Source organism: Bacillus rossius, chromosome 1 (assembly GCF_032445375.1).
Source record: "Bacillus rossius redtenbacheri isolate Brsri chromosome 1, Brsri_v3, whole genome shotgun sequence".
Taxonomy (NCBI): Eukaryota; Metazoa; Arthropoda; class Insecta; order Phasmatodea; family Bacillidae; genus Bacillus; species Bacillus rossius.
This window is the reverse complement of record NC_086330.1, coordinates 175754600-175770047: the sequence shown is the minus strand read 5'-3', so window position 1 is coordinate 175770047 and position 15448 is coordinate 175754600. Positions and strand designations below refer to the sequence as shown.

The 15448-nt window shown below is 43.6% G+C and overlaps 1 protein-coding gene across 3 annotated transcripts in view; it reads right to left on the bottom strand.

The window, feature by feature from the left end:
* The window catches only part of LOC134527112 (uncharacterized), a 103321-nt gene extending 94875 nt beyond the window's left edge, over nt 1-8446 (bottom strand). The window contains exon 1 of one of the 3 annotated variants that reach the window (XR_010074083.1): nt 8255-8435. Coding sequence is in view for 2 of the 3 variants with exons in the window: in XM_063359473.1 (XP_063215543.1) it covers nt 8255-8329 (75 nt within the window). In the remaining variant the exon portion in view is untranslated. Of the gene's footprint in view, nt 1-8254 lie in introns of all 3 variants that reach the window. The other 2 variants (XM_063359473.1, XM_063359472.1) reach the window with 2 other exon arrangements.
* Between the last annotated feature and the right edge of the window lie 7002 nt (nt 8447-15448).

Genomic DNA, 15448 nt, shown 5'->3' with positions numbered 1-15448 from the left:
ATTCATTCTGAATATGTCTACCATAACAGCACCCTTGCGGCAACTTTTATCAGACAATGTGTGCTATCAGTGGCTACCTACACATGAAAATGCTTTTAATGAAATTAAAACTTTGATATCAAATGCACCAGTATTGGCAAACTTTACACCATGCAAAAAAATAGTGATTCAATGTGATGCCAGCAAGGATGGATTAGGGTGTGTGTTACTGCAGGACCAACAACCTGTAGCCTTTGCATCGGCAAGCATGACACAAGCCGAACAAAACTATTCACAGTCAGAGAAAGAGATGAGAGCCATTGAGTTTAGCCTGAAAAAATTTCACAATTATGTGTATGGGTATAAGGTCACAATCATGACGGACCACAAACCACTTGTCGCCACAATGAACAAGCCTGTACATAAAATAGGTTCATCAGTTCTACGCAGACTGAGGCTAAAAATACTAAAATACAACATAGAGGTAAAATACTTACCTGGACCTCAAATGTACATTGCAAATCTACTGTCCCGGTCATATCTCTTAGGTCCTACTGAAGAGGACCCAGAAATGAAAGAACTAGTTTATGAACTAGTTAGGCACTTACCCATGTCTGAATCAAAGAAAGAACTCTTTATCAAGACCACAGATACAGATAATGAACTTTCAGCTCTCAAGGACTTGTATGGCAAGGGTTGGCCTGAACATAAAAAACAAGTGCCAGAGTGCATTAGGTGAGCATGGCCTAAGCGAAATGACATATATGTGGACAATCAGTTGCTCTTTTACAATGACAAACTCATTGTACCTCAAGCACTGAAGAATCTTATTTTGAACCTGTTGCATGAAGGTCACAATGGAAGGGACAAGACTGTAGCAAAAGCCAAAACTGTGTACTACTGGAAAAACATGTATTCAGACATTACATGATGGGTGAGTGGATGCCATATACATATATGAGAAATATCAATCAATGAAGAATAAATCACCAATGATTGCACAAGAGATTCCACAACTCCCTTTTGAGATGGTTTCGGTGGACATTCTGGATAATGCAGGCACGAACTACTTGATTGTTGTTGACATATTCTCAAAGTGGCTGGTAATAATACCAATAAATCATAAGACAGCAGAAAATGTTTGTGATAAACTGAGGGATGTGTTCTACACACATGGCATTCCAAGAGTAATTAGAGCAGACAACATGCCCTTTCTATCGCAAACGTTTACGAGGTTTGCACGGACCTATGACATTGAAGTGAGAACATGTAGTCCGCACTATCACAGAAATAATAGCCTGGCAGAAAAGGGATGTCACACAGCAAGGAAAATACTAAAGAAAAGTATGGAGCAGCGAAAAGATTTTAGAGATCTGCTAAGAGAGTACAGAAACACGCCACTGTCAAGCTTAAACATTTCACCGTGTCAACTACTAATGAGCCGCCAGACAAGAACATTACTACCAGTGACAAGTCAAATGCTTCAACCCAAAGTTGAAAAAGATGCACATAAAAAAATGATATTAAATCAAGAACGGTGCAAACAACAGTATGATAAGACAGCCTTGAAACAGGCTAGCGAGTTTAGAGAAGGAGACAAGGTGGTGATAAAAACACATAAGAATGCACAGTGGGAACCTGCTACAGTTGTAAGGATACATGAGGCTCCACGATCCTACGTTGTAAGGAACCAGGATGGAAGAGAAGTGAGAAGAAATGAAACACACATAAAAGCATCTTCAAAAACAGAAGAAAGTGAAAGACATCAAGAAGTCATAGTGCCAATAAACAGCGAAGAAAAGGAAGGACGAAGTAAAGAACATAACAGGAGAGATCAGGAAACATCAGACGGTGTAACAAATGGTTTTGCAGGCTTCGAAGTGAATACTTATAAAGACCATGTAGTGAATGATAAAAATGGTAGTGCAAATAGACATATACATTTAGTTTAATGGAAGCAGACAGCAGTGTAAGGTGCACTAGAATGCAAGATACTTCTATCAAACCAGCTGGTGTTAACAGAACAATAGTAACAAGATCAGGGAGAGTTATAAATCCTCCCAAGAGGTTGAACATGTAATGTATGTGACAAACAACTTTGAAAGGGGAGATGTTGTAGTGTAGTCATGTGGTACCACTGCAAGACAGTTGTTATGATGGTGTCATGGAGTTGTGATAAAGACAAAGTGGCAACAGATAATAAATAGAATAGAAGCAATGTATCTGATATTATTAGATGTCTGACCTTATCCTGAATGGGCACTGAAACAGTATTAACAGAATATTATTAAAATAAAATGTAACGGATGCTACACTGTAACGGATGCTACACTGTAACGGATGCCACATTTCTGTGAATGTGTTCTACACGTAAAATTCTTAAAACTAAATTTTTGTTTTGTTTTAAAAATATACATAACCTGTAGGCCTACAATTTTTTTTTTTCAGTAATTAATGAATGTATCCTTTGAATTTATTATCATTTAGAGTGACAGTTTATATTATATTGTTTTATAACTTTTGATGAACACAAATGTTACAAACAATTGTCATTATTGAGTTTATGATAGCCTAACCTCAAAACACTAACCCTTCAACAAAGTTTTAAAAAATGACTGCAGGCATACATTTCTGTTTTACAAAAATTATGTTACTATAAGTAGCTTGAATCTTAGTAAAAATACTACATTTGCACCTGGACATGGAAAGGGTGCAGTAGATGCAATAGGTGGAAAAATTAAGAGACATGTGTGGCTGAGTGTGAAATCTAGAGCCACTGAGATCACTTCATCCTATGACTTCTATCTAAGTGCAGAAAAAACCTGTATCAAAACACAAGTTCTGTATGTTTCCAAATAATATGTTGACGAGACTGCTCAAAATCTTCTGGCTAAACGCTGGGAGAACATTAGAGAAGTTCCAGGAATAAGGGATTATCATTTCTTCAAAATGTTGAATAGAATTAGTATATTAATAGGTCTGACTGCTTATTCAGAGAAGAAAGTGATTGACATATCTCCAAAGATGAACTGTGTGAAAAGAAACGTTTGAAATTCAATGAAGTCTACTCTGATGAGTCATTAGACGATCAGCCTCAACACTGGACCAACTGCGACACTGCACATCATTTTTGCAACCTTCTAATGAATCACAATCAAATTCTCAAACTGAAAGTGAAATAAGGAAGGAGAACATTAAACCCGGCACCTTCGTAATAGTAAATTTTGAACCTACAAAAATTAACCATTTCAAATAATGTCAGACCGCTTGTGATGAAGAAGAGGAATTGCAGGTACATAATTTTTTTGAAACAATATGGAAATAGCAAACTATTCATTACCGATGAAAGTGATGAAAAATATATACACATTGAGCAAGTTAGCAAAATTTTACACGTTCCTAGTGTTACATTTCAAGGACTCAGGCTGGTATATCAGTTTCAAAATGCACTTGATGTTAATTAGTTGTGTTTCCAAATGGATTATTTATAATCAGCCTCAAATGTATGAGTATACTTTCAAGTAAATGTTCATCAAGAACTATTGTAACTGTGTTTATGTAAAACAAAAAATTATTCCTATATAATCTTAATAGTTTATCACCATGTAAGTAAATGGGTAAGTGTTTTGAAAGTATGTTGTTACTGTTTAAGATGTTTTGTAACCAAAGGCAACTAATAATTTCATTAAACATTATTCTTGAATAAGCAGAGCCTACTTGTTTGTAAAAATGTTAAACTTGTAAAATAAAATTTGTTACATTCATTACACCAGTGACTGTTTTTTTACAGTAACGTAGAAGTTTAGGAATACATGTTACATTCACTTGTAGAATCTGTTACAGGAACTGTGTAGAATCCGTTACATTTTTGTAATCATTACAATAAACTTAATAATTGTGATACTATTATTTAAATATAACAAGAACAATCTTATATTATTCTTTTATCAGGAGAAATAAAGTTACACTGCTGTCTCTGATGCAGAAGCTAAACTTTAGAGGAATGTGTCTCAAACTGCTATTCTGAATTGTGTGGAGGTAGCATCCGTTACAGCTCTTAAAAAAAGAATATATTCCGTAAAATTAAAGTTTTCACAATTACATTTTGGCAAGGAAAAAGCAGCTCCCTACTTTATTTGTTTCTATATAAAAAAATATATATATTTTAATTTTTCATAATATATCACTTATACAAGTAGTGGGAATGTAGCATCCGTTACAAATGGATTGGCTGAGATACTGTTAGAATTTGTTCTAAGTAGGTACTATGAACTGCTATACTGTTGGAAATTATTCAAGTACCTACTTATAAATTACTTAAGTTAAATGCTGATAGCTTCTATTGCAGTCAAAAAGTCTGGCAAACAGTATTTTAAGTTTAAGCAGAGACATGAATAGTACCAGTTTAACTTAACATTAGTGAGTTAAAATACTGTAGCATTGTCAATATTTTGCGATAGTGTTTCTTTCAGGTGCATGTCTGTAGTCGACACACAAATAAGATTCCATCATAGAGAAGCAAATACGTCTTGAATGTCCTCGTCAAATGAGACGATTGCTTCTTTTGCAGATGGCCACAAAAAACAAGGAAGAAACCTCTAAGCAAGGAGGGGGGTGAAGGAAAACCTTACCCCTAGTTAGGTTACAAATTTTTGCCAAATATAATTTATTCAGAATTAATTGGAAGTTTGTATTACTTCAACTATTCATATTCTGCCAGCTGGCAGATTTAATATTACCACACTCCCAGAGAATTCATTGATCACATGAACCTGTCAAATTGACATAGACTTCTTCAATATGTTCTTTTGAAATCAAATTGTGGTGATATTGGTTTTAACCTCTGAGCAACCTCTTAGCATAAATGATGGTTTTGTCTCCAAACATAAATTAAAACAGTATCCTACGTCATCTGAAGTAGCTATGGCATCGTCCTCTTTGGCCATGCCTATAAAAGCTTATTGTTCCGTAGATTTACAAATCTCGGACAATATATACAGAAAAACAAAGCTTAACGTTCTAAACAACTGTTGCGCAGATGTTATATTAGGGCACGATATCTTTAAGCAGCATTCCACTCTGTCAATAGTTTTTGGTGGTAATAAACCTGAACTGCAAATCAGTAGCTTAGCATGTGCCAAAGTCGGTCCGGCCACCCTCTTCGAACACTTAACACCAAATTGTAGACCTATCGCGATCAAGTCCAGACGACACTCAAACGAAGACGAAAAATACATTCAATCCCACATAGAAAAACTTCTCTCTGACGGTGTCATTGAAGAAAGCAACTCACCCTGGAGGGCGCAGGTACTAGTCGTGAGTGGAACACATCGAAAACGTATGGTCGTCGACTATTCTCAGACTATAAACCGATACACGATGTTAGACGCTTACCCAATCCCTTCCATAGAGAAAATAGTTTCCGATGTAGCTAAATATAATATCCACAGCACAATAGATCTCAAGAGCGCATATTATCAAATACCAATAAGGGTTGAAGACAGGCCGTACACCGCCTTCGAGGCAGCAGGAAAACTCTGGCAATTCAAACGTATACCAATGGGCGTCACCAATGGAGTGTCTGCGTTCCAGAGGAAGATGGACGAGATCAAGACCAAAGAAAGACTATAAGGAGTTGACATCTACTTGGACGATGTGACAGTGAGCGGAAAAGACCAATCTGAACACGACTCCAATCTACGAAAATTTTTAGACGTCTGCAAGAAATATAATTTAACCATTAATCAAGAAAAATCCCATTTCAATTTGAAGTCTCTTAAGCTCCTCGGTTATCTCATCGAAAACAATATACTCAAACCATATTTCGACAGACTTAAGCCACTGATTGATTTCCCTATCCCTAGAAACAAAGCATCCTTGCAACGAGCACTAGGGATGTTAGCTTATTATTCTAAATGGATTCCAAAATTTTCAGATAAAATACGTAGATTAGTGAACTGTAAAGTATTTCCTATGGCCCCTGAACTAATCCAAGACTTCAACAATTTACGGAACTGCATAGTTAAATCCTTCGTCGTTAACGTAGAGGAAGACATCCCATTCTGCGTCGAAACAGATGCCTCTGACGTCGCCATCACCGCCACTCTGACTCAAAACAAGAGACCAGTAGCCTTCTTCTCGAGAACCCTCACTAAGAGCGAACAACACCATTCAGCTGTCGAGAAGGAAGCTTATGTGATCATTGAAGCCCTTCGGAAGTGGAGGCATTACTTGATAGGAAGAAAGTTTCAACTTATAACCGACCAGAAGTCTATTTCTTACATGTTTAACATTCGGCATCCTGGTAAAATCAAGAACGAAAAATTTACAAGATGGCGGTTAGAACTTGCTCCTTACAACTATGACATCATCTACAGACCGGGGAAGGAGAACGTGGCGGCTGACGCTCTCTCTAGGACTTGTGGCTCGCTCCATACCTTCGACAGACTTGTCCACTACCACAAGGCTTTGTGTCACCCAGGGATCACCCGGATGGCTCACTGGGTGAAGAATCAGAACCTTCCCTACTCCATCGACGAGATACGCCGAGTCACGTCTTCCTGCAGAACATGCTCCGAAATCAAACCTCGCTTTCACAACAAGCGGAGCACCCTCATCAAGGCAACCACACCCTTTGAACGGCTCAGCGTTGATTTTAAGGGACCATTACCATCCAACACTCCTCGGAAATATCTGTTAACGGTAGTCGACGAGTACTCCAGGTTCCCTTTTGCCATCCCTTGCAACGACCTATCCTCCACAACCGTCATTCAAGCACTAAATCAGATCTTTACACTCTTCGGATATCCTTCATACAATCACACAGACAGAGGCACATCCTTTATATCCAGAGAACTTCAATAATTCCTACATTCCAATGGAGTTGCTATTAGTCGTACTACACCATACAATCCGTGTGGAAATGGCCAAGTAGAACGTTATAATGGGATAATATGGAGAACTGTATCGCTGGCGCTGAAAACGAAGGGACTAGTGATAACGCAGTGGAAGAAGGTGTTACCTGAAGCGTTGCACTCCATCCGCACACTGCTCTGTACTGCTACTAACGCTACACCCCACGAACGTATGTTCTACCATAAGAGAAGGGCCAGTTCTGGAGTTTCTCTTCCTTCGTGGCTTACTACACCAGGGAAAATTCTAATGAAGGATCACGTCCGTCTCCAGGTGCAAGAAGTAACTCTGCTTGAGGCGAACCCTGACTATGCTCTGGTTCAACTTCCAGATGGTAAGGAGACAACAGTCAACCTCAGGCATCTTGCTCCTGCAGGGAATATTGTCAACAGTGAACCTAACTTAGAAGACGTGAATTTTCCAAACCTCGCTGATGATCCTAATCAACACACTGAAGCATCTGAAGACACCCAGCTGAACCTCACTCCAGAAGATTCACCTGAGAAGAACATGAATGATCAAGACCTACCTCAAGTGAACCCAATTCCGACTCCACCCAGATCTCCTCCCAGACCTCAACCTCCACTCCGGAGATCTTCCCACACCACTAGACCTTCTGTATATCTCAAGGACTATGTCCTTAAATGAAGAGGGGGCGAATGTGGTGATATTGGTTTTAACCTCTTAGCAACCTCTTTGCATGAACATTGTTTAACCTTCAATATTACCTCTTATTCAAATCTATGTATTAATTCATGTAAATATCTAAGTCATGTTTTGTGCTTAATAAAGCCTTAGTTTCTGAAGATAAGGTTTATTATGTCACAAATATTACTTAAATGTTTATGAATGAAAAAAACATTTTTCAGAGACCAGACTGTTTATGTATATTGTTCAAACAGGATGCATGGGCCCAGAAATTGAATTCTCTTGAATTTGCTGTCAACTTGACAGGGTGTTAATTTGGCTATGCTTACCTTAAATTTGAGGTTATTATGGGTACCTAGTGACTTTTTTTCAAAGGTTTATTTAAAAAGGCAGAAAGACTGAACTAATTACAAAAGAGGTCGGTTGTTTCCCTGAACATTTGAATTAAATGTTAAAAATTCCACACTGTAGCAGTTATTCAATAAAAACAGCATGTTTTAAGAAAAGAGTAAACATTTGAAAGGTTAAACTCAATTTTTACTTGCAAAATTTCTCGCATTTAATTTTTATGGTAACATTATTGAGTAAAATTGCACCTAAAACAATTAATTTTTTTTGTCTCAGTTTATGTTCTTACACTTCAGTGCTTAGGTACAGCTTTTTCAGTATATATTTCTACATTTAGATCCAAGTCACGATTTCATATTTTACCTACTTTAAAAAGCAACGACGATTTTGCAGGACTCGTTCGTCCAAGAAAAAGAACAGTTTTAACATTGTCAGGTCGCATAGGTAAATTTTAGGTCTAAAACTGAGAAAATAAATATTATAATTTAAATCTTCACAAAGTGTTATACAATAGCTGTTTCACTACTATTTTCCCGCCTTTCTCTTTTCCTATTTTCATTTCGTTAGACTCATCTCAATCATTCGGTGTAGTGCAGTGTAACACTTAGTAGTTCGAAGCACAAAGTATTTATGAGTAGGTAGGAGTACACACACAAATGCTCGACATTTGCTGAAGTTGCTACCATTGTTCCCTGATTTGCTTTCGGAAGAATAAACTATAATTTTCAAAGATACAGAATTGTATGGTTTTTAGGTACAAGTCAAATATTAATTCTTTTTAAAGTACTTGTTATCATACACTTCTCATCCAAACCACCTATTCAATTCACTAAATGTTCAAGTTACTATTGAGTTGTCCCTTTCTGTTCCCTTTTTCTTTCGTATAATTTTGATGGAGTCATATCTCCTATTTCTAGGCTTCACTGTCTCTACTCAACTTCTGCCACCCTCAAACTTATTACCAATGCTCTTACTCGGCACATGAATAAAACAATGTCTTAAAGTATGCTATTAAGAACTGTAAAAATAAAAAAAAATAAAAAATTACTTTAATACATTGAGATGTTTAGCCTTCCGAAAAATACAAGCTCCATGTTGCAGTGGATGATGCTAACATATTTCTATTAAGTAATCTGTAAGCAAATAGGAGGTGGCATTCACAAAGTTAGCACAATGGTTAGCAGGGCCGGTGCAAGGTAAATTGGCGCCCTAGGCGAAAAACACCTTAATGCCCCCCCCCCCCCAACCCTTCTTAGGCCGGACACCCTAAAAAAAATTTTCCTTGCCTCAAAATACATCACGTAAGCCGAAGATTTTGTCAACAATCAAATGTAATCAGGCTTGTGTTTTTTTAACTTGTTTACTTATTACAAATCATAAACAGGTCGCCGTGGACTTTAAATAATTACTTATATCAATAGAAACATTCCAAAATGTTACAAAAATCCATTTTTATCTAGTTTCAATAATCGTTAAACATATTATATCAGCTATTATGTGTCATGCTGCGCCGCCCCCAGCTACTTGGCGCCCTAGGCGGTTGCCTAGTTCGCCTATATGGACGCGCAGGCCCTGATGGTTAGTCATCCTACATGACAACCCTTAACAGGTTATAATGAGCCAGACCCCACAGAAGGTGGGAAAATGTGGTGGACTTTGCTCAGTGGTATGTGATGTTGCTAGGCCCCAGCTTTCATAGCAGCCTCCCTAGAAAGTCGGAGTGTAAACTATTCAGCTCCTGTGACCACTGAACAAGTTACTGGATCAGAAGATACTCTAGTAGTAGGAAGCTGACCTTTATCCCTAGTTGTTCCATCTGTTCGGACCCTTAGACATGCCCCTTCACACATGTATAGCACACACGTTGACATGACAAGGAAATCAGGATGGATATAATTTATAAGAAAATATTACTCTCAGTTCAGTGGTGATATAACTGGTTCTTTATTGTAGCACCAGACACTCATCAGTGTGGCTAAAATCTGCACACAAAAAATACATGGAGGGATTTGGAACTTGCATGGCTATTGCTTGCTGTCCGGGTTGTAAAAATGGAAACAAGATTACAGACAGGTAATGAAAAATAAGAAAAAATAAATAAGCAACTGAAAAGGCAGCATAGCAACATCCGACTATGACTGGTCTCATTATTTGTGGCATAGACAGGACTGACAGTAGGGACTACAAGGGCCTCCCTTCAATTCCGAGGAAGTGGAACTGGCATCAACGATATAACAAATTTGCATATCAAAAACACTCAGTATTTCTCAGAATATCTGAAAAACACACATTTAACATCTTAATTTATATGCAGTCTATCTTGCTGATTACTGTAAAAACACAATGTTATTAGTAAACAACACTGATGGTGATTGGGCATGACATCACGAGCACATTCCGACAGCAGCAGATGTTACAGACAGGGCTGGGACCGTATCTCAAAATACAAGCTGCCGTCACCCGACCTCTGTGAAAGGCCCGGGGGGTACCTGACGAGCGCTACGGGCGTCGCGATGCTCTTGTTGTTCGGAGGGGCGTCAGGCTAGCGGGCTGCTAGGCCGTTGATGTTGGGTCGTGGGTACTCTGCCCCCGCGTGCCCCGCCAGGTAAACACGGCTTGAATATAACCTGAATGGTTCTACCTTGACTGTGAAGGCCGCTCGGCCGTGTGGAGGACGGGGAATTATGGAAAATGATATACGAGTTGGCGAGAATACATTTAATTTGGGAGTTTCACCGGGGGTCCATGTGGGTACACGGTACACTCTACAAGTCCGGTCCGCGGTTCATTCCCACTACAAAAATTCTCACCAACACTAAACACAACACTATGTGACAATGGTTACCGCGGCAGTCTCGCGGGACGTGGGTCGGTGCTCGCTGGAGACGGCCAGCGCCGAAAGTTAACGGGTGCAGGGGGGGGGTGGCCTCTATGAGCGGGCTCCTAAATTCGACGAAACACGTACGTGTGTGCAGCCGGCAGGCATATGCATGGCGTCCTTAAGTATAAACACTTTCGCTGGAGTCGGCCAGTACCGTACGTTCTGTGATACGATACGTCGCGCGGTAACACACTGAAGGCGGTCGGGATAGGCCCGGCTCCGCAAAATACGCGCCGAGTCGACGTGGGCAGCGGTAAATTAATAAAAAGGTTTTAAATTTAAGGATTTAGTACAGAATAAAATAATCAAAGAAAGAAAACTTGGATGCTGCCCACGGACACACGTCTGTTCCCAGCGCGGAGTGGTTGGAGACTGCCGAACATGGCCGCCTCGCAAGGAAGAGAAACTTTCTCTTCTTTGTGAGTCGGCGTCAAAAAACTTATATTTATTGAATTTACTCTATTACCAGTTAAAACATGTTCCAGGTGCCCAATTAAAATGTAGCACCTGGTAATTGGGTGCTTAAGGCTTAACAATGGTTTTAATGTATTTAATTATTTAAATTGTGACATCAAGTTGGCGACTGTAAATTTACTAACATATTGTCCCCCTGTGAATTGTTTTAAAGGGATTTCTCCTATTCTGACTTGATCATAGTCACGGGCATTTTAATCAAGGCCAGTGGCCGCGGTGACTGTTAATGAGGTTTGTTGTCTGCTCCGTGCGTGGTGTACTCGCCCGGAGTGGCTACGACGCACTTATTACATATCGGGTAATTAGTAATTTCGTACTAATGGCTTTTCCCTTAATTGAATTATGGGTTCGAGCCTCCGGGGTTCCGTACCTTTAAATATCATTATGTCTATTGGGGTCAGGCCCGAGGCGCTCGCCTGACTCAATCCGGCTGGGCAAGGGGCGCGCTCCGAAAACGGGATACGGTACTGGCGGTGCGGAGCACGGGCTTAACGGCCATGGTCGGTACGACGTCAAAGCCAAGGAATTACAATATCCAACCCCCTAGTCAAGCCTGGGTTAGACCCTGTAAATGGCATAGCATCAGAGAGACTCCGGCCATGGAGACACTGAGGTGTCGGGTGCACATGCTGAGCTGGGTAGGTATGGTAACTCGCGGTGTCACAGCTCTCAAACCACCTTGACGTCGTCTGGCCGACGACCACCCCAGAGCCCGACCTGCACCCGCCAGTATACGCTCCCGCTAACGGAACACACCCCTGGCCATGGCCCACCCGAGTCAGGCGACCCGAACAGCAATTAAAGACAAAGCCGCGGAAACCTGAGTAGACAAGAGAAGAACCGTACCCATTCCTCCTGAAACATTAAATGAGGATTTTAGCGACAATAAAATCTCTTCCAGAGACACCCGTTTGGAGTCTAGCGTAATGAGGTCACGCCTGGCGCGAGAGAGGCCGAGCCTCCCTCGGACGCCATGCCAGTTCGGCAGTTCAGCGCAGCTCATGGACCGGGGCGGACCTACGTCCCACGGAGAGGCAACATCCTTTGTCTACATTGAAAGTAACGTCCGGTAAATATAGTCACTAATTAACCAAACCCCTTTTATTACTTAACCTCTCCGTGAGTACCCGGTCCCTTTTTTCGGTCCCGGACCTAATCCGGCCGCATCAACTTAAGGACACCCCGCACCACACTTGGTCAGCGGGGCTGCTCTTCAGCATACGGCACGGGCCGTCTCCCGCAACGTACAGAACTTTGTTTAAGGTCACGCGCACGGCGCTGACCACAAACCCGCAAGGGAACTTGGACAAACTTAATTGCGGTGCGTGTTTCACCACAGTGGGCACAACACCCGCGCCGAGACATTTGCATACGGGATTGGCCGTCTCCAATCGCCCGCCCCTTAATTCAGTGTATTTTTGTATCCCGTATTTTGTACTGCTAACTCACGTTACCCGAGTAATGAGTGCCACGTAACTTGTGCGCGCCCCCTTAATCCAGTGTATTTTTGTATCCCGTGTTTTGTATTGCTAACTTACGTTACCCGAGTAACGAGTGCCACGTAACTTGTGCGCACCCCCTTAATTCAGTGTAATTTTGTATCCCGTATTTTGTATTGCTAACTTACGTTACCCGAGTAACAAGTGCCACGTAACCTGTACGCGCCCCCTTAATTCAGTGTATTTTGTGTCCCGCCTTTGTGTTACGAAATTACGTTACCTGCGTACCCAGTGAGACGTCTGAGACATAACAGCATCCGAGGCCACGTAACGCGGAACACAAACAATACGGCGCCACGGAATAACAAGTAAAACCCCCCGGGGACCTCTGTAGAGTGTTGTATTGTGTACGACTCGCTCCTCTGAATAAAAGGTACGACACCGCCACCTCAACTCCACGTCTCTTATTTAAAATCATCTCACGCAACACCGCCGCCGGCCCTAGTGGGCCACGCAGGGGCACATACATCCAGGACCCCAAATTCACGACTAGAAACGAGCTAGTCTGGCGCCCACCCGGACAACACAGATCAAGAACCGCCTTTTCCCACTAGGAGCCACACCGGGACTCGAGCCCGAGACCCCGGACGACGGCATTTGGCGCCCGCTGCGTGGGGCAGAAAATAACGTAAAAAATTTTTTTTTTCCTCACTTCTGGACATTTTCGAAATAAATTCACCAACAGGCGACAGCGGAGACACGAAACGGCCATTTTGGACACAGGAAGGGTCGAAGGCCAGACAGACCGGCGCGACGAGGCGAGCAGACAAAGGACACTCCAACCAACCCCACTCCCGCACGTCATCACGGCGAGGCGAGCAACGGAGCGACGTCACCACCCCCACTCCGCACGTACCGTTTTCGCCTCCTCTTTGTGCGGCTGTCCGGGCACCTACCCCCACCTCGTCACCCCGCTTCACGCTCTCCGCTTCGGGCAACCATCCTGATACCCCCACTCCGCGCGGACCGTTTTCGCCTCCTCTTTGTGCGGCTGTCTGGGCACCTGCCCGCCGCCGATCTCAAACCCGCGCGCTACAACACGCGCCCAGACTACAAACAGCCCGTCACAGACGGCGAACTTGAACGTACAACATACAACTCAACATGCAGGCACCACCTACAGACCTCGTGTGCACGCGTTGCCTATTACCAAGGGAAATAGACCTATTGACGGGATCACTGCCGTGGTACAGGACATGCCAATGCGCGAACACCCGGGACAACGTCACTGAGCAGACCTGGGGCAAGCCCTGGAGCGAGACGTTACTCGGCGAGCCGCACACCCAATTACCGTGGTCATGGGCACCGCTTAAGACGGAGGCACAAGCTAACGTCACACTGGGAGGCATACTACCGACTATGGGCCTCACGAGTGCGCGGACCAATCCGGCACCCAAATACATCCCACCACCAAGCGCAATCACCGGACCAAACACGGGGATGCATACACGCAACCCGTGCTACACAGGGAAGTTAGCACTACCCGAGTTCAGGGGAATAGGGCACGAAGTACCCAGAGACTTCCTAACACACTGCGAGGTCAGACTGGCACGGTCCGGAATACCGACCGATGAGTGGTCGGGGCGAGCGAGCGAACAGCTGAAGGGGACCGCCCGCCAATGGTGGAACACCTGGGGACGCTTCGGCATGCCCTGGGAGGAGTTTGCCATGTCGTTCAACCGCCGATTTGACACAGAACACGCACTGGTCCAATGCACGACACAGTTCTATGGCGAACGCCAATGCGACGGCGAACCCGTCGAGCAGTTTCTGGCCAAGAAAATACAACTGTTCAATCGAGTAGCACCCGGCGCCGCGCCAGCCACCGCGCTCGCAACCATTACCACCCTCCTACACAATGAACTGCAACCGTTCATGCGGTGTTACCGCGCAGAGGAAGTTGAGGACTACGTCCGACAAGCCATAGACACGGAACGGAACATCCGGGGACTGCGACACTACGACCCCCCGAACACCGACCGGGACCTGGCCAGACGCCCAATGGGTCAGAGAATAGCCAGCGTCCAGAACCGGGAAGCAGGGGGCTACCCACCCGACCACCCGCGATGAGCCATCGAGGACGCACCACCACCTGGTAGGCCCGATGGGTCATCGACACAGCAGGAACCCCCACTACCGCGATGCCAGTTGGGCTGCCCCGCAGGTACCCGCCACTGGCATGTCGACTGCCCACGCCGGCAAACACCACACGTCACCGACACGTCGGGAAACGCCCACCCGGGGGCACGGCGGTAAAACCCGCGCCTCCGAGCAAACCGAGCCAACCCACACCCGCCGCGGAAATAGCCACACCGCAACTAAACCAGCTAGTCCGTCCCCGCGACGGCCTACTCCGCATCCCCGTGGAAGTCAACGGACAACCCACGGTGGCCCTGGTAGACACGGGCGCGAGCCACGTGTTTGTGGCCCCCCACCTGGTACCCCCCGGCGCGCTGCAGCCCCACCAAGCCGAGTTACGGTTAGCAACCAGCACGCAACCGGGAAGGACAGTGGGGCAAGCCGAACTCGAGGTACGCATTCGGGACGACGTCACCACGGTAACCGCCCTAGTGGTAGAGGACTTACACGAAGGGATAGTACTAGGCCAACCATGGTTAGCGAGACAAGATGCGGTGATCGAAATGAAACCCAGACGAGTTTACATTGGCACCCGCGAGCGGCTCACGGTGTACGCCATAGGCACTAC